Source organism: Rhinolophus ferrumequinum, chromosome 12 (assembly GCF_004115265.2).
Source record: "Rhinolophus ferrumequinum isolate MPI-CBG mRhiFer1 chromosome 12, mRhiFer1_v1.p, whole genome shotgun sequence".
In the NCBI taxonomy this organism is placed as follows: Eukaryota; Metazoa; Chordata; class Mammalia; order Chiroptera; family Rhinolophidae; genus Rhinolophus; species Rhinolophus ferrumequinum.
This window is the reverse complement of record NC_046295.1, coordinates 36,886,294-36,910,725: the sequence shown is the minus strand read 5'-3', so window position 1 is coordinate 36,910,725 and position 24,432 is coordinate 36,886,294. Positions and strand designations below refer to the sequence as shown.

General features: G+C 34.9%; 1 protein-coding gene across 2 annotated transcripts in view; it reads right to left on the bottom strand.

Annotated features, from left to right (window-relative positions):
* Positions 1 to 11,919: 11,919 nt before the first annotated feature.
* The window catches only part of SMC5 (structural maintenance of chromosomes 5), a 69,896-nt gene continuing 57,383 nt past the window's right edge, over positions 11,920 to 24,432 (bottom strand). Inside the window, exons 18-25 of one of the 2 annotated variants that reach the window (XM_033123620.1) lie at positions 22,246 to 22,371; positions 19,854 to 19,898; positions 19,331 to 19,426; positions 18,771 to 18,875; positions 18,425 to 18,544; positions 15,197 to 15,376; positions 15,018 to 15,113; positions 13,635 to 13,861 (exon numbers count right to left, since the gene is read on the bottom strand). In XM_033123620.1, coding sequence (XP_032979511.1) covers positions 13,718 to 13,861; positions 15,018 to 15,113; positions 15,197 to 15,376; positions 18,425 to 18,544; positions 18,771 to 18,875; positions 19,331 to 19,426; positions 19,854 to 19,898; positions 22,246 to 22,371 — 912 coding nt within the window. In that variant the 3' untranslated portion in view covers positions 13,635 to 13,717. Of the gene's footprint in view, positions 13,862 to 15,017; positions 15,114 to 15,196; positions 15,377 to 18,424; positions 18,545 to 18,770; positions 18,876 to 19,330; positions 19,427 to 19,853; positions 19,899 to 22,245; positions 22,372 to 24,432 lie in introns of both variants that reach the window. The other variant, XM_033123621.1, reaches the window with a different exon arrangement.

Genomic DNA, 24,432 nt, shown 5'->3' with positions numbered 1-24,432 from the left:
CAGATTCTTCATAGATCTGTTATTAATGCCTAATTTAACTCCATTATGGTTAGAAAGATACTTTATATGACTGGGATCTTTTAAAAATTTATTGAGAGTTGTTTTATCACCCAGAATATGATCTATCTTTGTAAATGTTCTATGTGCACTAGTAAAAAATGTGTATTCTGTTGTTAGGTGAGGTGTTCTACAAATGTCAAATAGATCCAGTGGGTTGACGGTCATGCTAAAGTCTTCTATATCTTTACTGACTTTCTGTTTATGTGTTTATAAATTATTGAGAATTGAGAGCATGGTGTTGAACTCTTTAACTGTGAATTTGTCTATTTTTTCTAAAAGTTCCTATCTTTTGCTTCATGAATTCTGAAATTCTCTTATTAGGTACATACTTGTTCAGGATTATGTCCAATTGATGAATGGATCCTTTTATTGTTTTTTGTCTCATATGCTATTTGTTCTTTTCCTTTTTTGCCACCCTTTAGATTAATAGTTTTAATAAATTCATTTTATTTTCTTTGCTGGATTATTAGCTATGTCTTGGTTTGGATATTTTAGTGATTGCCTTCGGGCTTTTAGTATACATCTATAACTCATCAGTCTATCTTCAAGTAATATTATATCACTTCACATACATTATTAGAAACTTACAATAATACATTTTCATTTCTCACTTTCTAACCTTTGTGCTATTTTACTTTTCACTTTTTACATTTTACTTTTACATGTTATAAACGCCACTACATTGTTACTATTATTGTTTAAATGGTCAGTAACCTTTTAAAGAGATTTAAATAATTTTTAAATCTTGTATATTTACTCAGGTAGTTACCATTTCCATTGTTTTTCATTCCTTTTGTAGATCTAGATTTCTATCTGATACAATTTCCTTTCTGGTGGAAATACTTCCTTTAATGTTTATTATTATGGTGCCAGTGTGCTGGTGATGAATTCTCTTGGCTTCTGAATGTCTAAAAATGTCTTTATTTGGCTTTATTTTAGAAAGATATTTTTGTTTTGTAGAGAATTTTAGGATTTTTTTTTTCAGTACTGTAAATAGCGTTCTCTGCTGTCCTCTCACTTGCATTATACCGTTTCCCCGAAAATAAGACCTAGCCGGACAATCAACTCTAATGCGTCTTTTGGAGCAAAAATTAATATAAGACCCGGTCTTATATTGTGTATTATTTTAATACAAGATTGGGTATAATATAATGTAATATAATACCGGGTCTTATATTAATTTTTGCTCTAAAAGACGCTATACAGCTAATGGTCCAGTTAGGTCTTATTTTCGGGGAAACACTGTATCCAATGAGGAATCTGCTGTTAAATATTACCATTGTTCCTCTGCCTGTAATGTGTCTTTCTCCTTCTGGCTGCTTTTAAGTTTTTGGGGTTTTTTTTAATTACTGGTTTTGAGCAACCTGATTATGATGTATCTTGGTATGATTTGCTTCATGTTTCTTGTACTTGTGATTCATTAGACTTCTAGGATCTGTAGATTTATAGGGTTCAAGAAATGTGGAAATTTTCAGTTTCTAAATAATGGTAACAAATGTTTCCATACTTATGCATATCATAGAATTATGTATTTTATGATAAATATCAATAGCCTGAAAATATACCAGCAATATGGGTGTTTTACATATTCTTAACATTTTTTGGCTTATGCATATTTTAATGTCTTCAAGGCTTTGAATAACTTAAGTCTAGGGTATGCGGCTTCATAGCAAATTTTATGAATTGACTACTGGAAATGAGCTCAGACGAGTTAGTTTTTTTAAACAATAGTGCGTTCCAGTGTATGTTATCAATTTAATAAAGTGAGACATTGAACAACTAATAATTTGAGGGGGAAAAGCAAGCACTTTTATATTAATTTAAAGTTAGAAAATATAATCTTGATATTTTGTCTTTTACAACAGCAACAATAACACCAAAATTGACAAAATGCACTTGATAAGAAATATGCAGTACTTTTGTGAAGAAAACCGTAAGTCCCCATGGAAAATAGGAAACGTAACTAAAAGTAAGAGAGATATATCTTACCTATGTCTCGATATGAGACATGGGAGGTGTGCTCATAAGGATAATGTTTTAATAAGAAAAAAATTATTACAGTGAAAGGCACATTGCCATGAATCCCCCTCAAAATATGCCTCCTAACTTTGAACACTTATCCCATCGTTCTTGCCACTTTCTGAAGCAGCTCTGGAAGTCCTCTTTTGTGAGTCTTTAGTTGTGCTGTTGTGGCTGCCTCAATGTCCTGAATCAATTCAGATATGTTTTCCTTTCGTAGTCATTTTGCCTTTGGGGAAGAGCCAGAAGTCGCTCGCTGCCAGATCCACTGAATAAGGTGGATGAGGACACACTGTAATGTTTTTATTTGACAGAAGTAGTCATACCAGAAGCGATGTGTGACACAGAGCCTTTCTATTTGATCACAAAACGCAGTTAATGCTGCTGCCAAGTGAAAGGCAGGGATCTTCAATATGGGAAGCGGTGTGTTGAACCTTAGTAACAGTGTGTGACAAGTTTTTACTTGTTTGGTGCAGTCAGTTGGGTGGAGCTACAGTTGAGAGAAGGTGTGTTTTAAAGTGTGCTGTAAATCATCCTCCATCATGACAACACTGTGTCATACATCGCTTCTGGTACAGCAATTTCTGTCAAATAAAAACATTAGTGTGTCCTCATCCACCTTATTCACCGGATCTGGCACAGTGTGACTTCTGGCTCTTCCCCAAAGTCAAAATGACCAGGAAAGGTAAACATTTTGAATTGATTCAGGACATCAAGGAAGCCACGATAGCACAACTAAAGACACTCATGAAAGAGGACTTCTAGAACTGCTTCAGAAAGTGGCAAGACGATGGGATAAGTGTGTTGGAAGCACGAGGGAGTATTTTGAGGGGGATTCATGGCCATGTGTCTTTTACTGTAATACATTTTTTTTTTACTTAAACATTCACTGTATGTTTTGATCATACTTTGTATCTTAATATTGGATAAGATCCAATATTACATAAATATCAGTTTGTAAAAATTTAATCTATAAATTGATACTATTACAAGCAAAATCTCAATAGGCTTGTTTTTAGCATGCCAAATGATTCCAAAGTTTACTTGGAAAGATAAACCATAGAGAAATAGGGGAATTCTGAGAATGAAAAGTGGACTACTTCTTCAAGGTACAAGTATGTACTATGGATCAATAGTAATTTTTAAAATGTGGTAGTAGACCAATGTTACCCAATATGGACTGGGGTTTAATATATGATAAAGATGGAATTTTAAACCAATGGAGAAAAGATGGACTATTTAATATATGGCATTGGCAGAACTGCTTATTATGCCTCATTCTTATGTTTAAATCAAGTACAAAGAGATTTAAATGTAAAAAAACTATAAAAACTTTGAAGAATATATGAATAAATTATCCATATCCTCTTCCTCAAGAGTAGGAAGACCTTTCCGAAAATGACATGAAGCACCAGTTGAAAAATATGACTAAAAGTTAAAAAATAAACATTAAACCAGCAAATCTTATCTAGAACAACAACAAACACACTGCATAGACAATCAAAGTATATACTGGGAAAAATATTTATAACTCATATCTTGGGCAATATGGGGATAGGTTTAGGGGATAGATACACACATACATATCCATCCCCTAAAAATCAGCACGAAAAAGTCCTTAGTAGAAAATAATGAGCACAGAACATTAACAGTGAATTCAAGGAAGAAATACAAATGATTGAGAAACAAATATAACCTTAATTATAATTATATAATAATTATATGATAATATATAATTGTATGATAATAGATAATAATTATATATAATTATAATTATATAACAATTATAAATATAAATTAATATCAACCTTATTAATAAAATGAAAGTTCAAAATAGGCAAAAAAAAGTATTTTATTTTTGCTTTATCAGATTTATGAAAATGACATTTTCCAATATTTAATGTATGGGAGCATATTCATTACAATGAGGCTGCACTACTGTAACTCACCACCAAATAACAAAGTGAAAGAAGCTCATTTCTCTTCTATTTCTTACTCCCTGTGTGAATGGTCCAGGTCTATTTGGACAGCTTTGCAAACGGGGACCTTGTCCTGGACCCTGTGACTTGGCCTCCTTCACAAGCTCTGCGCTCCGTGTCAGGCAGTGTATATGAAGCGGGTGGAGGGTGGGGGAGGGGAACGTGAGGAAGGTGTGGGGGACATGGGGACGGTGGCTATCTTCCTCCTTTGAGGGCTTTTGACGTTTGCTCCACATGCCAGCAGGCCATTCCCATTTATGTCTTGCCTTACCTCTGATCTGTGTGGCTATCGTGTGCTCTTTCAGGCTGGTCTTAAGTCATGCCCAAACACAGACAGACATTTCTTGTGTGAAGGGGGCTGCTATTGTCATTTTGCACATGCATACTTGCTTAGCCTCCTCCCTCCTGGTCATGTGTGGAAGGCAGGAGTGTGGTCAACAGAGAACGAGACCGTGGTCTAAGTTCGCAGTGATTATGGCCTCAAGAGCTCTAGAAAACATTGTCGAAAAATGTTTTGCATTTATGCTATAAAATTTTGAAAGGTAAATTTCACATGAAGAGTAAATGAATTATGGCTCCTGTTTTCCTGCCTACTCTGGGCAAGACTTGCATTTGTCTTCATCATCAATGAAGCACAGTAACAACCTCTGACAGAGTCATTGGAAGTCACTGGATGATGCACTCTCAGGAGTTATAATGTAACCAGCACTAAATAAATGGTACTAGGGGACTGCATAGGCAAGATAACCTATATTGTTTCAATACAAATTCCCCCGAGCTATGGTTTTTGAAGTAATAACACTACAGCTTTTTTCTCCTGGTGGGATATGATGTTAGCCAGGAGGGGAGCATTTGACAATAATGAAGAGATGGTTCCTGGGTCTGAACAGGAAAATATGCTGTACTTGTTGTAACAGTAAAATGTTTAAGTACCTCTTTCTACTCATTATTCTAAATCTTCATCAATAAATCACTATACCTTACATGGACCAATGAATTTTGTAACACATTTTTAAATTAAATTGTTTACTTTGGAATCAGAAAGAAGTAAAGATTTTTTTGAAAGGCTAGGAAGAATTACACCGAAGTTTTTACGGCAATTGTGTCGGAGTGTTGGCTTCGTAACAGACTTTCTTTTGTTTTTCATACGTTCTATAATGTGGTCACATTAAATTAGAAAATAACTTGGCCATGGTCACATAGCTAGCTAAATAGTAGAAACAAACTCTTTTTGAGTCCAAGGCCCATATTCTTTACTCTTAAGAAAATTAAAAAATAAGTAATGTACGGTACATAATTCAAAAGATACAAAATGGCATATGGTAAAACATAAATCTACCTCCCACTCTGTTCCTGGGTATCTACTTCCTTTCCCTCGTCAACCATTGTTAGTTTCTTTGTATCCTTCAAAAGACAGAAACTGTAATTTATATTTGTGTGTGTGTGTGTGTGTGTGTGTGTATACATTTAAAAAAATAAATTTATTGGGGTGACATTGGTTAATAACATATAAACTTTACATGTATATCATAGGGTGACTTCTGTATACTCAATTACGTGCTCACCACCAAGTCTAGTTTGCTCTCTAATATTACCGTATATTTGACACCTTTACCCTCTTCATCCTCCCCCAAACCAATTTTTTTCACTGAAACCCAGAGTATTTTTTTCTTTTAACTACAAATGGTAAACACACACACACATGCACACACACGCACGCGCACACACACACTCACATTCACACACTCTTAAGTACTTTGCTGTTTTAGTTGATACAGCCTGGAGATCTGATCACATCAATTCATAAAAAGCAACCTCTTCCTTTTCGACAACTGTACAATATTTTATTAGACAGATGTTTGCATCATAATTTATTAACCAGTTTTCAATCTATTGCTACTTCAAACAATATTGAACTTAATATCCTAACACATGCTTAGAAATACATGTGCGAGAACATGTAGGATCAATTCCTGTAAGTGGATTTGCTAGTTCAAAGGGGACACTTTATTTACTTACTGCTAAACTGCTCACTATAGAAATTGTCCCTATTTTACACTGTCACCAACCATGCATGTGTATCTTTCACCATAAGCTTGCCTACTTCTTGAGTTTTGCCATTCTCTATGCTCTTTTCAGTGTGGAGTACCACTTGCTTCTGAGTCCCAATTCTGTATTTACTAGGTTTGTGACTTTGGACAAGTCAATTTGATCTCTTTGAACCTTTTTTTTTAATGGCGATAATATTCATTTTCTATCGTGTCTATCAACACTAAAGGGGATATGTGAAAGACCAAACATTACACAAATGGCAGGCAGAATCAGTACTTTTATATATTCTACATATAAATAGCTCTTGTACTTTCCCCCCCACTTCTCCACTTCTATTCTTAGTACAGCAACTGTTCAGGCTTTATTATTCATTGACTTGCTTTCTGTATCTTTTTCACACGCCCTTCCCCCAAATATGATGGTCAAATGAATCTTCCTGAATTCAAGTTCTAGTTGTGTTAGTCTGCTTTATACAAAGGAAAACACTATATAAAAAAACTAAGAGGAGAAGCCTGTACCTATTTTCCATCGTCTATCCACACCCTACCTTCCTAAGTGACTTTTCACAATTGCCCTTGACCACCGTGATAATCCCTTTTAAATATTTCTGCATAGGCAGAGTGATAGTATATGCTAGGTTAAATTACTAGTGCAGTTAGTTGCCCTCAGAAGTTTACACTTCAGCATTCTAAACAGGAAACCCATACTAGAGAAGTAGCTATCACAAGTGCATCTACTGTCCATATATTAATACCAGCCACATGCTTGGTGAATGGGTTTTTATTAAATTGATAGCATGTAATTAGCATATTAGAAATGGGTTCTCACTGAGAAATTAAAGGTATTCCAGGTATGTATTAATAGATTGGCTAAAATGTTCAGACACTCTCCATTATTTCATGAACTGGGTATAAGAATCCATCAAGTTCTATACACTTTCCTTTAGAGGTGGTTCCCAAAGCTGGAACCCCCAACAGTCCTACAACCAGACATTGGATCTAAGGATTTCTAATTGTTTCATGCTCATTTAAAGGAATATTATCACACCAGCTATGAGTCAATCTTTCATGCAGTGTGATTAAGTCACCCACAATGGTGAAGAGCTAGCACTTCACCATCTTACGAGTTATACGAAGTTTTGTGCTTGCTTGCAATAAATGATTAACAAATACAAGTGGCAGAATTTGACCTAAAACTTTAACTTGTATGCTGTTAACAGAGTTGAACACCCATCCACTTCCTAGAAAACACCCTGTAACAGTGTGCCTGCATATTCCATGCCCCTTTTCTGGAAGGCCCACTGTGAAGACCCAAATTCTGTATCTTCAAGAAGTCTTCCCAGATCTTAGGTAGACTCCATCCCCTCAATTCCAATAGTCTTCAATCTGCATGTCACTTACTGCACTTCACAATCTGTTCGCAGTCCACTTTATAGCACTTGAGAGGGGAATCACAGGCCATATTTTTAATTCCTCAAACTGTGTAGTACAGTGTTTTCCTCAGAGTACATGTAAATATGAAATACATGAATAACAGAATAAATATGCTCAACTCACCCAGTGCTGGGAGAAAGGGTATCATCAATGCTCCAGGTAGTGAGTGCTTACTATATACTAAGCATTTTTCTAGGCTCTGGGGAGACAGCTATTAATACAACACAGTCTCTGCCTTTAGAAAACTCATATTCTCAGAGAAAAGACAACAAACTAAAGATATAGTAAGTGCTGACAAATGCTATGAAGAAAAACAGGTTAAGAGAATAGCACTGGCTCATGGTTGCTACCGTGTTTCACCTAAAATAAGCCCTAGCTGGACAATTAGCGCTAATGTGTCTTTTGGAGCAAAAATTAATATAAGACCCGGTATTATATTATACATGGTCTTATATTATAGTAAAATAAGACTGGGTCTTATATTTTTGCTCCAAAAGATACATTAGAGCTGATTGTCCAGCTAGGTCTTATTTTCGGGGAAACACTGTCTTTTAGAAGAGTGTCGAGTGGGGAGATATGTAGGACTCTTGAAGGCTGTGGTAACTTTGGACTTTTGTGTGTGGTGGGAAACCTATCAAGTCTTTTCTCTAAAATCGTTGCCAATAGGCCATAGGATAATCAGTTATATCTTTGAGTCTGTGGCAGACTCCTACTTGTCTCTGAATATTCATCGTCCCCTTCTTAACAGTGGCTGAAGTCTACCTAGGTACATATACATAGCTGAAGATGACATATTCAAGCCTCTCTTGAAGGGCATGTGACTAAGTGCAGACAAGAGCAAAAGTAATTTGTGCCTTAACAGGAGAGGTCATGTCCCTTCTTGTTTGGATACAGATACGTTGGCAAGAGCTGAAGCAGCCATCTTGTACCATGAGGAACCTACTGGTTGAGAATAGCAGAGCAACAAAATAGGGGTTTGGGCAAGGAGTTTGTGTATCAGGCCCAGATTGTTTATGTTTTGTTTAGAAAGGAATAAACGTCTATCTTCCATAAGCTATACTTGGGTTTTTGTTAAAGCACATGCAACTTGTACCCTAATCCAAAGGCATACTGGAGAAGCAATTATCTTACCCACAAGGAAGTCAATTACATAAAATGAGGAACTGTTTATGGTAGAGCTCCAACAATTCAAAAGGCAAGCTATCTTAAAAAAAGGCAACATGGCATTCTAGAAAGAAAAAATTTAACCTGGTTTTTCAGTCCCACCTCTGCCATTTAACAATAGTAAAAGCTTGAAGTCATAAAATTGCTAAGTTTCTGTTCCTCCATCTACACACAGGGTTGTTGTGTATAATAATATATATGAAAACACTTCAAAAGTATAACACAGCTCCTAGACAAATTATTGTAGCATTTAGTTTACACAGTAACTTATGTAGCCTTATCAGTGCTAGCCTTAATCAGATTCCTTTTCATGATTTCTGACTGTGAAAATGAGGTTCTAAGTCATTTACAAGATCCTTTCCAAATTTAACATATGAAGATAAAGAATGCAACACGTCACAGAGATCACTGGGACTAAATTAAGATTTTAAATATGAAAAGAATTTAAAATTTGTCATTCTATTATAACATTCATTGGGCAGTTTACCCCAAATCTTTCCTCACCCTGGAATGATTTGTTTCAACCCACTCCTTACTGAGTATTTGGCAGGAACAACTGAGTGACTTCAATCTCTACAGACACATGGAACCAAATGCTACGAGTGTGTAAGCATACTCCTGAAAGTCAAAATGAAATGAAAGTAACTAAAGGGCACTCAAAAAGGTAGTATTTGTGGAAGACCATCTTGCATGTTTCTAGCTGACCTAAAAATAACCAACCTATGTACAGCCTCTCAGAAGGCAGGGTCCACAGAGCCAGAACTGTTTTTAGGCCGCCCTTGGCTTCACCAAGTCCTCTTAAGCACAGTCCTTAGAATGTAGCTGAACAGAACAGTACTGCTCGTTCCTTTTGGGATTTAAAAGAAAAAACATAACAACAAATCTTCCAGGCCATCCCCACTAACTCATTTTGGAGCAATGAGCAAATAGTTGTATCTTCACATTAAAAAAAAAAAAATCCCCTATATCCAACTTTTCCATTAGGAATGAAAAGCCCCAAATTCGAGTCAAATCTCCCAAATGTGCAAGTTTTGTTAATTGTTTTGCAAAAATATATGGTGTGACTACAAAGTAACGAGATGGATTGGTGTAAGTATCATTTAGGGCAGTTCATCCGGCTAATATATTCATAGTTCATGAAGGGAACTATGAAAATAATTATATCCAGATTGCCCCAAGGCTCACTCAAAGCCTGTAAGTGTCTACATCCTTTGGACAAATGACACTATCAATAAAATAGAATTAAACTTTCCAGTTTAACTTAGAATTCTCAGACCTTGATGTATAAAATGCATAGTACATATGCTTCAACATTTAAAATAGGTCTCTTAAATAAAGCTGGCAAAACGAGAAGGAAACATTATTTATAAAGTGCCTACTATGATGCTAGGTGCCCTACTAGGACCCTGATCTCATCTGATCCTCTCAACAACTCTGTGAATCAGGCACTATCCTCATTTCACTAATGAGGAAATGGAATGAAGTAACTTGTCTGCAAGCGATAAAAGTCTGCCTAACTCAAAAATACATTTTAAAAATTACTTTAGATAGTAGGTTAATGTAAGAAGTAAGACAAATGGGCTATTGGGAGTGTTTTTAGCAAATCTAGGATTTCAACCTAAAAATTGTTATACTTGCCTTATAAATTGGCTTAAGATGGTTTAATATTTTTTTCCCCATGTGTTTATTGCTGCTATTAGACTGTAATTCCCTTGCAGGCAGACAAGGGACTAAATTTTCTAACCTTCTGGACAGACTGCCAAACACTGTTCTGTAAACAGCAGGCACTTAACAGACTTGTTTTTCAGTAAATCTGAAAACCAAAATGACTCTTAAAAAGGTTCAAAATGTAAAACCAGTTCTGATTTAAAATGACATACACTGAACAAATATGAAAATACGCATTTATTACCAACAAAGTAGTATTTCCCAGAGTTTTTTTCAGTCACACACACACAGACATACAACAGGACAAAATTACATTTTTCACACACTACAGATTCGTATTCCAAAGAAAATAAGCATATGTTCAAAAGACAAGCAGAAAGCAGCAAGAAATCCTTCCTTTTACTTTGAATACTAAAGACCTTTCAACAGTCCTTAGTCAAATCAATGAAGATTTTTTTCATTAAAAATACTTATCACCTTAAGGTTTTAGATATTTTATTCATCAAATCACTTCTAAAGTTTTTATAACGTGAATTTCATTAAAAACCAACTTTTGCAGAAAATACATGAAGTTTTAAGTGGCTGAGTCTATAGTGTGCTAGACTTATTATTCTTTTACTAAAATGTTAAAATGATACATAATTTATCCTTCACAGCTTAAAATTCAAATCAAAACCAAATATTAACTTTGTACAATAGAGAAATATAAATGCTAACAAACAAGATATGGAGTAATTGTTGGCATATGTACAAGGTGTGATCAAACAAGGTGGTGAATGTTTAAATAAAAAAATTTATTACAGTAAAAGACACATTGTCATTGCCTTCTCAAAATACATCCCCTTCCTTTGAAGGCATAGTTCTTGCCACTTTCTGAAGCAGCTCTGGAAGTCCTCTTTCGTGAGAGTCTTTAGTTGTGCTATCGTGGCTGCCTCGATCCTGAATAGATTCAAAATGTTTACTTTTCACGGTCATTTTTTTTTTTCCCCTTGCATGGCGATTTTAACTTCGGGGAAGAGCCAGATCCGGTGAATAAGATGGATGAGGACACACTGTAATGTTTTTATTTGACAGGAATTGCCATACCAAAAGCAATGTGTGACACGGAGCCTTTCCATTCTGATCAAAATATACAGTGAATGCTGCTGCTGAGTGCCATCCAACGGGAAGGCAGGGATCTTCAATATGGGAAGCAGCATGTCGAACCTTAGTTAACACTGTGTGTGACAAGTTTCAATTTGTTCAGTGCAGCCAGTCGGGTGTGAGCTTCGGTTGAGGTGTTTTAAAGTGTGCCGTAAATCATCCTCCATTATTACAACACTCTGTGTCACACATCACTTCTGGTATACAGCAGTTTCTGTGAAATAAAAACATTAGTGTGTCCTCATCCATGTTATTCACTGGATTTGGCACCATGCAACTTCTGGTTCTTCCCCAAAGTCAAAATGATTCAGAACATCGAGGCAGCCATGACAGTGCAACTAAAGACACTCACGAAAGAGGACTTCCAGAACCGTTTCAGAAAGTAGTAAGAACGATGGGATAAGTGTGTTCAAAGCGAGGGGGAGTATTTTGAGGGAGATTAATGGCAATGTGTCTTTTACTGTAATAATTTTTTTTTTAATTTAAACGTTCACCGTATGTTTTGATCACACCTTGAAAACTGAAATGTAACTGATGATTTGTTTTCAAACACACCTAATCTTCAAGCTTCTTTTTCATATTGATATTAATTTTGCAGAAATAAGATGACTGGCACTAACTTAGACAATAAACTACACCAAGCACAAATTAGTAAAGTATTTTGGTGGAAAACAAAGTATTAAACAACAAACATCTGGAAACATCCATTTACTACCATGTTACCAAGTTTTTCAACGTTTACTTGTTCATACTAGTAAAAATGTTAAAAATATTTTCATAGTACATGCATTAGACTTAGTTTAGAGAAGGTTCTTTTAAAATTTTTATGAAGAGAAAATACCTTTTTAAAGAGAAATGTCCAAGTGAGAGGACACAAACTTATGGTTCATTATTTTTTGACATAATAAGAATATAAATTCCAGTGGCTATTTAAGAATATACAAAACCCAAACTGAATGCAATTCTTCAATTTATTCAGGCTACCAAGTCAAAAATATAATTTTGTCATTACTGACGCAAATCCAATCCACTGTTCAAAGATATGTCCTTGGAGTATCTATTTTCTTACAAGATTTATTTTTTAAAAGAATAGAATTTGTTTGGCATTGTTAATTGGTATAACTCAGAGACAAACAAATGATTTTCTTATCTCATTCTTTCATGCTGAAAGAAACAGCTTAAACAGATTTTCTAAGATAATGGGGTAGGAGCAACACTGTAAGGAAGGACCTGTAAGCTTAAGTTCTAGAAACATTATGGTTTTAAACAAATCAATGCTTTCCCTCACTCTTTATATAACACCAAGAAATTTCAAATATAAACTGTAGAAACCAGTATATGAAATCTTAAGAAAAATCTTACTAAAAATAATTATAAAAATGTTTTTAGAAATTTAAGATGTAAATTACAATTGACTTTAAGTTAAAAAAAAAAAGATCCCATACACTTTGCAGGGTTATTTGTTAAAAACCCTTGTCACTTCATTTTATTTTGTCAATCTTTTGGCTGCATCTTGCATCATCTAGTGGCCACCTTGTGGCATTTCAAAGAAGTCCCACTTCCATTTTTGAACCCCAGTACTTTCTTTCCTTTGAGATACCAATACAATTATAGTCCCAAGTTTCATAAAACTTTTTTTAAAGGCCCATAGAATTCCATTTCCTAGTGGAGATAAGGGTCATCTTTAAAATAGGAAGAAATGAATAGATCTGTCATAAATTAATACTGTACATCAGACTAGACACTTCCATATCAATTTTTAAAAATTAAATATAACACTGGGAGAAAACTATGACAAGCTCTAGAGTCATCTTTAGACTCTAGCAATAATTAAAAGTTACTCTGCAGTTAAAGCTCAGGGTTACCATGTCGACTAAACTTCCTGTGATGATAACTAACCCCTCCCACCATACCTCTGATTTCAAATAGTAAATACTTTTTAAAAAGGGAACCCAATGACTTGCGGTTAGAGTACGAAGGACTCAAGTCAACAAAAACTGACAAAGACTTACTTAATGTTTACTACCAGAATATTCCACAGAAAGAAGTTGCTATGGTCTCCATCAACCATTTGTATTTAACAGCGAGTTTCCAAAAGAACTGCTCTTTTAGTTAATGAATCTCCTAACTTTTATTCAGTGGAGCCATACTGATAAATAGAATTTAACAGAAAAATTCCCAAGTTCTCTCCTTTTATTTTTATTGAGAAGGTTGAGTGAATGTAATACGGCGCCGCCGTCTTTGGAAAGCCTTTAAATTCCATTTGTTTGGTTCCAACATATGAGGACCATTGTAGACAAATAATACTGTCATCTTTTCAGAATAAGGGAGATTTTGTAGAAGCTGTAAATGTTAAAACAAACTGTCATATGATGCTGTGTACAGTAAGAAGCACAATTTTCCCACCTTACATGTGTAGAAATACATTACTTGTAGTATTAGTGAAACTCTTATGAAGCTCTCAAATAACTCAACATATAACCTGCCAGATTGTGAGCCTTACCTGAATCAGCGCACCTGACGCCTGGCCAAGGAATAATCAACATGCTTAGGGAACCCTCTATATTGATAGGCCTAATTGGATCAGACAACTTCTTAGGTAAGGTGCAGAAGTGTGTCCTCCAGAATTTTCCCGATAGATACTTTCACTCATTTTTCCAAAAACAATTATCAAGCAACTTTTGTGGTCAGGTGCTGTGACAGACTGGTAGCCTGAAAAGTGCGTAACAAGGAGGTGTGGTTTACAGGCCAGTGTATTTGGTAAACAATAGGGTATTAACAGATCTGGTTATTCTATAGAGTATCTGCTGGAACAAGAAGAGTACACTATTCAACTAAAATTTGAATTTAGCTTGGGCTCTCCAAGGAAATTTTCCATGAATACTTAGTTAAAAAAGAAAAAGAAAAGATGACATCAATAAATATGTCTTTGTACATGAGTTATATAATTTATCCACAGTGTAAGATGCAACTAAAGAAAATTTCCTGTTGCAATGGTTCTAGCTTATGGAACATTCTCTGTAAATATACGTCCGTTTTTATGATAGTTAATCTGTGAACAGATGTTGGGACACTCATGATTTCCTCTGTGCCAGAGCAGTGGCAGTGGCGACCAAAGAGGGGCAGAGTATGACAATACAGGCCTTTCTGGGGAAATGAGGAGGGCCAGAGTGCTAGGGTTTGAATTTCCCTGTCATCTTTTAATGCTAAAAGGGGTTCTTCTCTAGAGGAGGAGTAAGTGCCAGACACAGGGAAGAAATCTCTGTTCTAGAACATAACGCTACGCCTCCTACATTTCCTTTTCGGATAATGAGGTTTCTGATTAAGTATGTCACTGGAACTTGTCCCCTTTAGTAATACAAATAATACTGTAATCTTTTTAGTTCCTTTTCTGGGAGCGTTCCTGCTCAAATGCACATATTGGGCCCAAATGTGCTACATGATTAAGCCACAGGGGACTTCTGAGTACATGAGCACTTTTAGGTTACTTATTACCTACCTTTGGTGTAATAAAAAAATACTGAGAAGTGTTTTCTTTACAAGCAGTATTTACAACCATTTCAAACACTCTCCGTTCATTGATCGGGTCCATTCCCTAAACAATGACAATAATAATGATTATATTTAATCTATTACAAGATACAAAATAAAACTCAAGTAAAAGAATAATCACTATACCTGATTGATTTCATCAACTACTCTGAATGGACACCTATTAAGCTCTTGAAGTGCCATCAAGTATAACATGGTAGAAACACTTCTTTCACCTCCACTTTGATGATGAGGAGTTAATTCATGCAGCAGAGTACTACTGCGAAATTTGACTCTAATTCGAATTCCATATTTATCATAGTCTTCCTGTAAGACATTTAAAAAGCTGATGAAAGATTGGTTTTCTCTGGTAATTTCATATTGTTATTTGAAAACAGACTGAAGAAACCAATTATAAGCGTAGAACTTAAAATTTAGTGATAGTTTAAAGAAAACCAATAAAATATTAAAGAAACAGTTGTTATCTACAAGCTTTAGGGGGTCTCCAAGGATCTATGAGGATAAGAAAAATATTCAGAATAAGAGTTACCTTGTTCCTCAACTCATAACATTCGTTTCAACTTTAGTAGGCTTCCCAAGGGTTTTTACAAATTACTGAGTGAAGAACCCTGTCATGGAGAGGCACCACCTATTCTAGCTAGGTTTAAATTGCTAGGTTTTAAAGCTATAGGTGCAAGTAATTAGAACACAATGGAGTAGCATGCCATTTTCTACTAAAGAGGAAGCTGGATGTCACCACTGCAGAGGGCCCTAACAGGTCTTCCCTGCTGCTTCAGCTGGTTAAGAAAAAATAAGCAGACTATTTGCATACTTTAAAAAAATATTTGTATTAAATCAAATATATACACCATACTTAGCAAAAGCCTGTCACATAATAAGTGCTTACTAAATATTTGTTGTAATGAGTAAGTACACTCAGTTTTCTATAAATTTTGCCCAAACTGAGGCTGTTCTAAGGCTTATTTACTGCTTTTATCAATGTGATTTCTGTATCAGGTTTGGATTTACCCCCAAAATGCGAAGCATAACTTAATAATTAAAGGTTAACTATTTAATGAATAGAGCTTCAAGAGTTAAGACAGCACCAACCAAGACAAATATAATGCAAGCCACACAGGCAATTTAAAATTTGCTAGTAGCCATTAACGTAAAAAGAAATGTGAAATTAATTTTAGTACATTTTATTTAATCAAACATACCCAAAATAGATTTAACATGTAATCAATAAGATTATTTTAAATATATTTTTACATCCTTTTCTTCATACTAAGTCTTCAAAACTTTGGTGTGTATTGTATACTTTCAGCACATTTTACATGTTTCAAGTGCTTAATAATCATATGTAATTAGTGGCTACCATATGGACAGCAGAGGTATAAGATAAACAGTAAGAACTTATATAAAAACACAAATAACTTAACCATAAATGTAAGAATCCTGATAGGCTATCAAATTTTAGAAATACCACCTTCAATCTGTTTGCCCTCCAAAAACAAAACCAAAACAAATAAATGACAATAAATTTTAACAGTTTTGATTCCCACAGCTTACTTTTTAAATTTATACATTATATATCTTTCATAATACATTTATTATGAAATATACATTTATTATATATACATTTATTATATATACATATATACATTTATTAACTATGCTATTTCTTAACTATAGCAGCTTTGATTGCTAGAGCTTCGGTTTTGGCTCTGCCACTTATTCTTTACTCTTTCTGCCCAATTCTAGCTTCCTTCATCTTACTGAAAGCTCTGGCTAAAGAAGACAGTTCTAAAACTATGACTGAGGAGTCTAGAATAGAAGCAATTCAAGGGGAAGGCTGAGAAGAGATAAGAATGTCCATTATCCAGGGCCAATAGCTAGGTGAAACAACTGAACTGAAAAGGCTAAGAATCATTGCTATGGTAATGAATTATCATTTAAAACACAGAAAAGCTATCCAGAAGAAACAGCACATAATAGAGTTACAGCACGACCATGCAACAGGACCTAGATTAAAGAATGGGATTTCTATGACAGCTCAAGTTCCATAGGCTTCCCTCTGCTTACTTGATCATATTTATGCCTCATTTGGTCAAGCTATTTGATAAAGATACTGCAGTCACTCTGAGCTTGACAAAGCTCTCAATTATCAAATTTTCATCCCATAAAAACTATCAAACGATAAAAACAATCCCATAAAAACTGCCACACTGAAGGGGCAGTATATTTAAGAGATTAGGCTCTGGGATCAGGTCTGGGGTTTGCTCTTTTGCTTTGCCACTTGGTAGCTGTGTGACCTTGAGTCAAGTTTCTGTAAGTTTCAGTTTTTTTATTTGTAACCTAGGGTTGATAGAAGTACCTGCTTTATAGAATGTCTGAGGATTAAATAAGATAACAAACTTAAAAGTACTTCACATAGTGCCTGGCACAGAAAAAATATGTATTATAAAATACTACAAGTATATTATTGTTACCACAGTACTCGTAAGGAAGTCTACTATCTTACTAGAACTTAAAAGTGAAATGATGTTAGCTATCCTTGTATCACATACTAAGCAGATGGAGTCACGGGGCAAAGTTTCTAAGGAGAGAAAAAAGCTCTACTATGCTTTATATTTATGTATGTAATGTACATGCAAAATTGCATACAAGCTAAAATACAAAATGTTGAGCTGTGAAGGCAAGGAATTTCCTTCCTTCTTCTCTTAAAAAAAACTTATTAGAGAGAATTTTCAACATATACAAAATTAGAACACTAAAATAAGCTCAATGTATTATCAAGCGGTCTCTGCTATGATTGATACGTCATGACCATTCTTGTTTCATCTGTAACTCCACCCACTCCTCTTTCCCAATTATTTGTGAAGCAAATCCCAGTTCATCTCTTTATATATTTAATGGTAATTTTATTTTACCCACAATTTTAATTCATAAACATAGCTCAAGAAATCAGCGGCAATTTTTCAAGTATTTTTATTCCTGTGAGCTGTTCAATTCTTGATCAAAAGGAAACCACTGATATCATACTATATTTCAGTTATGTTTGCCAATTTATGACTCTCCTAACTTGGATAGCAGAAAGCAATGCAATGCATTTATTCATTACAGCTAAATAACCATTACTTAGACTGGATATAAAAAGAGTTAGTAAGGTATTAGTCACCAAAAACAAAAAAACAAAAAAAAAACTGATCCTGATGGAATCTCATAAGTAGTCTTTCTCTTCCTTTGAAAAATTTTTCAGTTAAGAAAAATTTTCAGATATAAAATAAATATATCGGAGAGTAAATTTTTCAGAGTAAATTATTTACATATAATTACAATTACTTGCCAGGAAATATTTCAAATGAATTTTACCTCATTTTCTGTATGGAGGTCAACTTCACCAGCACACTGCATAGAACTGAAAAAACTGCTGAATTTTTCATTAATTTTTTCTACCAGCTCTTTTAAAGGATTAAGCCACCTCTCTTTTACCTGCAAATAAAGGCAATATAAAAATACAATTGAAAAGAAATGTTATTACATTCTGATACAAAAGTTTACATAAAACAAATTTAAATATCACTATTAACCTGGTCATAAGAATATATGTTGCATTTTTTTCTTAGAAGCATATCATTTCATTTTACATTATTCTACATTCCCATATGATTAATGGTAAGAACATGACAAGAAGAAAAGATAAAGATTAAATCATTACCTGTGAAATGTTTTCCCTATATTTATCCAGTTCAACTTTCTTTATCTTTAGTTCTTCAGTTAATTGCACTATTTCTTCTTCTCTTTTTGTGTATTCATCAACAACCTGGCAGGAAAAAATTATTTCTTTAAGATAAATCTACTAAAGGACAAAATTACAGGAAATGTGCAAAATTAAAGGAAATGTACATCAATTAAAACGTTAAATGAAAATGCCAATGTGTTGCCTTGTTTGTATGTTTTTATAACGTATTGAAAATGCCTTTTTTTTAAATCCTTGAGAATACAGACATTGCAATATTTCAGGTTAGCCCAACTATTCTTTTTATAAAGAAAAGGCACAGAACACTGTGTTCCTTAGGAAGAATCTATTTAAAATTCTAATAGATTCAGAATCTGGCATTTAAAGCACATTGTTCCTGCTGTCTAGCTTATTATTACCAAGAGCTCTAGTACAGAGTGGGAGGCAAAGTACTGAAGGGAACTGTGTGTGCATGCGTGTGTGTGTGTGTGTGTGGAGGGTGGCAGTGGATGCAGTAGGCAATAGGGAAAGAAGCATACTGTAGGATTCAGTCCTGTGAAGCAAGAAGCTCTTGATCTTTCTTCAGTTAATAAAGCATCAATTTCATCCAATGTGTTTGGAAGATCTTGGAAAGCCTAAAGAAGAAAAGAAAATTGTCCATCATTAGACAGTACAGTGAAAATAGTTCAATTAGTTAAAAAAAAAATTCTGCTAAGTATCTACTACTATGTGGTCAACAGCATGCTAACACACAGGAATCAAAGAAATCATAAACAGGGTTTTTTGCTTTCAAAAAGTTTATAATTAAAAGGAAAAAATATATGTACTTAACACTGGATAATACCGTAAGGCAGTGTATTGATGTTGAGTATTAAAATAAGCAGTACATCTCATACAGGCTATGGGATTTACAGAGAAGGAAATATGAGTTCATGCTACAGAAGCTACAAGAGAGTTAAGGTAATTCAGACGCCTAGAATTCATCTCTGGGCCTTAAAGCAAATGGCTAAGGAAAAGCAAGGCAGAGGGCAGATAGGAGCTTGGAAAAAAGAACAAGCATACCATGGGGGGTGAGGAGTTGTGTCCATTTGGAATGGTGGGTACTTGCTGAATTGGTAGAATGGGTCCAGAATATGTGGGGCATTGAAAGAGAGCAAGAAGTTAGAACTTTATACTGTATTTATGAAGAACTACAAAAGCATCCTAAGACTCCCATTACTTTGACTGGAGAATTTCACCATAGCACTATCTTCTGAGTCCGTGCCGTAGAAACAAATTAGAACAGATACTTTCCTACAAGGGGAAGCAAGTAGTACAGTTTTGCCAGCACAATCTGCAAAGTGCATACACTACAAGGAACAAAATGAATCTTGAAACCCTGAAAAAGATTGTGACGTTACATTAATATCTTAAGTAGTTTTTAACCTTTTAAGAAAGCAGTTCAACTTTCAATAGGCCTTCAGATATTTGTTAAATATATTTTGCTGAATCTGACTTGTCCACTGAGCTTTGAATTCATGTGCCAAAGACTTATTTGGTATCTTCACTTGACTCTAATAGGGATCGTAAATGTAAGATGGTGAAACAGAAATATTCCCTACTAATTTCAGCAAACCTATTTCTCCTTTTTAATTATCTTCATTTCAGTACATGGCAAAATTTAGGGGTTCCCTCTCTTATCTTTCACCTCAAATCCATTAACATGTCCTGCTGGCTCTGTTCTTGAAATGGTACCTCAAATCTATACTCTGTCTCCAGGGCTTCCTCCCTAATCCATGCCATTATAAACTCTTGTCTGGTCCAAAGCAATCATCTTCTAAATGGTGTCCGTGCTTCCAGTCTTGTATCCCTACTTTATTCTCCATATAGCAATCAGAAGTGCTCTTTTATAAACTGACGTCAGGTACATCACTCTTCAGTTTAAAATCCTCCAGGAGCTTCTATCTCAAAAACCCAAACTCCTTCTGTGGTCTATAGGGTCCCACATGATTTGACTTCTGCCTTCCTTTCTGCTTGAATTTTAATTTTTTAGCCCTATTGAGAGTCCTTCTTCTCTGAGACATGCCGAAGATACTTCTGCCCCAGGGGCTTTGTATGAGCTGTTTTCTCTGGCTGGGATACTTTCCCCTCAAATCTTCACTTGACTGATTTCTTCTCTTCATTCAGGACCCAAAAGAAATAGTCATCTTCTCAAAGGAGACTTCCTTCACACGCTATCTTCTTACCTTGTTTTAGTTTTCTTCTTAGCACCTCTCCTGCTTGCTACCCGACATTATCTATTTGTTTCTTTTTTGTCTGTCCCATGGTCCAGACTAGAATATAAATTTCAGTAGAGAAGGAAGTATATCTGTCTTGTTCAATGCCTGATATACATACACGTGCGCATGCAATTTTTAATGTATAAATTATCTTCTAATTTTGTTCCTTTCAAAAACAGTATAACAAGGATAGAATCGTGCTACTTTAGGAAAGAAAAAATTAGCAGATATTGTATTAATATTTACTTACTTTATGATAACACAGTGTATTTTGGGGAAGTTCTAGTACATTTTTAGAAACAGTAACTCCTCAATTTGTCTTTAAAATCTCCACTAAATTCCTACTATGTACTCAAACAGATCCATTCTCTCTGGTTTCTGTGTCTGACACCATAGAGTGAAATATTTGAGGATTTGAAAATTATAATCCAAGTTAAGTTTTTTCCAGTTCTAGTTATATCCTTAGTGGACATTTCATTATCTATTGAAATAGATAACATTTGAAATTAAGAATCAAAAAAGCCATACAAATACCAGATATTTTAAAATTTTCTCATTGTGACATTACTGAGAGAATAGCCAACGTTATTAGACGTACTTGTCAGATGAAACTTAGGGGTTACAGGGAGATATAAATGATGGAACTTGGATTAAAAGGTAGCATCTCCTCATTTTACTAATTAATGATATATCATCAAATCAAATAATGGGAAGAGGAAAAGACTCTTTTCTCCTTTCCTTACCAACAAGTTTCAGCCCTAAACATTTAGCTCCCATTGAACCCTAAATAAAAACCCTAATATCCAGGAAAACATTTTCATTTTGCCTTTGTATTTGTAAAAACCACCTCTATTTACTGTTTCTTATATACCAATTACTGCTACCCCTTAAAGGTAGCTTGGGGGGAAAAAATCACTGGAAAAATGAATGTTATATGGTACTAATAATTTTGCAAGGTGATACCAGGTTTTAGTAAATTTAGTACTAAGCAAAAGACTGACTGCTGCCCAAGTCTGAGTAGAGAAAATGTGTTAAGCAAAATTACACACATACTCAGTTAAAAAATGGGGGAAATGATGTGCTGTATTTTTTATAGCAAATCATGTTTTTCATGGCCCATTACAATGCCTAACACATTTTAAGCTTAAAAATGTTAAAAATGTTAACTCGTAGCATTATATGCTTCTTATACTTACTGTCTGGTACTCTTGAGGAATGTTCTGCTCTGCAGTCAGGTTACACACTTGCCTAGCTCTCTTCATGAGTTCCTTACATTTCTGCAATAATCTCTGTCTGCTTTCATCCAACTCAATGAAATGTTGCTATTACAAGAAAAAGAAATATTTTGAAAATACTGTTAAATCAGAGAGCTATTTTATTAAAACACTATATTATATATCAAACAAATTAATGAATCTTGATTGTGATAAGCCAATCATTTGAAAACTGTATCTCAAATCATGTCTGCTTTATTGTAAAGGTTAATTTTGAACTTAAACGTTAAAATATATCAGGACATTAATAATACAGTATTACTCTAACTCATAAGACCTTTAAAATTTAAATTTAATTACCTTTTTCTGAAACAGTTTAATTTAGCAATATATAATTTTACTGTAATAAAATTTGAAATGCACAGTATGTAGGTCTCGTATCAGAAAATTCTGCACTCAAATGTAAGAACCTTTAAATAGTGTTTCATAGTTTTCCAAATGCCTTTCATGTAGTTATCATTTATTAATGGACACATTCATTCCTTCACCCAAACCCAATAATTACCGAGAACCTATCAAATGTCAGTTTTTATTATGCACTGAACACAGAAAGGTGAGTAAGGGAGAAAGATACATAAAATCATCATAAAAGAAACAGCTACTATTTATTGAAAGCTTATGTGCTAGGTGCTTCACACACATTATTCCCTTATTTCTCACAGTACTGCACAGTAATGTCCCCATTTTGTATACTACAAAAAAAAAAAAAAAAAAGACTGCGAGGAATCAGGGCAACTTGTCCACATTCACATATTTAGTTGGAGGCTGTCAGGATTCACACCCATGCCCGCTCACAGAATCCGTGCTCTTTTCATTATAGCATGCCGCCTGTCAGGGGAAGACGACTGGACAGAGGAAAGCAAACGAGAGTATGTGAGTGGTGGAGGCAGGGAATGCAGGAAGGCCAGAGGGGTCCCAGAAGCTATGACAAGTGAACGGTCTTAAAGGACAAGTAAGAAATTAGTAAAGAGGAAGCAGCAGAAGGCATTCCCAGGATAGGTGATTACAAACGTAAAGGCAGGGAAGCCTCACAGACCCACTTATTTATACAAGAAATCTAACGTGTGGAGAAGAGGTAAGGTTGTAAAAGATCAGAGTGGCCAGGTGGGCAAGAGCCAGATGGCAGAAATTTCAAGTGCAGTGCGGAAGGCAACATGGAATGCCTTCTGTGGACCAAGCTTTGTGATAACCACTATCTTATATGTTAATTACTCTAATCCTGATTATGAGCTAAACTAAATGTATTATGTTTTTTGGTTGTGTTTCAGAGATATTAAGAAACGTGCTAAGGTTGTGGAGATAGCAGGTGAGCAGCTTCCTGATAAAGAAAACAGGTCTAGCTTGCTCTTTCCATTAAATCTCAAACTTTGGTCTACACCAAAAAAATACCCGGGGTGGTAGTGGTGAAGCTTGTTAAAACAGTACCAATGACGCAGCCCCAAAGCAGACCTATTAGATTAAGTTCTCTGGGCTGAGGCAGGGACATTTGTATTATTAACAAGGACCGTAGGTGATTTTTATGCACATAAGTTTGACAGCAAATAAACTAAACCGAGACAAATGTTATGAAAAGTAAAAGGATATATACTGGACTGAACTGAAAATACAAGCAAGTCTTTACATTAATCACCGAGTACTCCTGTAACTTCGAATGCATTCCTGAGTCTCTACACCCCGAGAGAAATAAGCTGTTAGGCTCCCCGTCACCCTAGTGTGCTCTCTAGGGCCCATCAGACTCAGGTGAATGTAAAATGAGGGGCAGTTAGATAGGCGCTAAACACTCCTAGTCTTCTATTCCTGTTTCCTATTCCTCTGGACCTTGCTAAATGAAGTGTTAGAACATTATGGGAAAGACATATCCTTGAGTTGAATGTCTGGGGCTCTGTACTTATGAGGTCAAAATGTCATTAAAAAATTTCCTTCTGTTTAGTGGCATATGTCTAATAAAATCTTTAGCAGAGAAAATATTCTTTCTATATATACGTTTTTGTGACATTCCTCTTCACATAACATCTATTCCCTCCCCCATCATAATTCTTGTTGAGCTTTCTTTTTTGGGGGTGGTGGTGGTGACAAGTGGAAAGAATGGGGAGTATACAATTACATAAG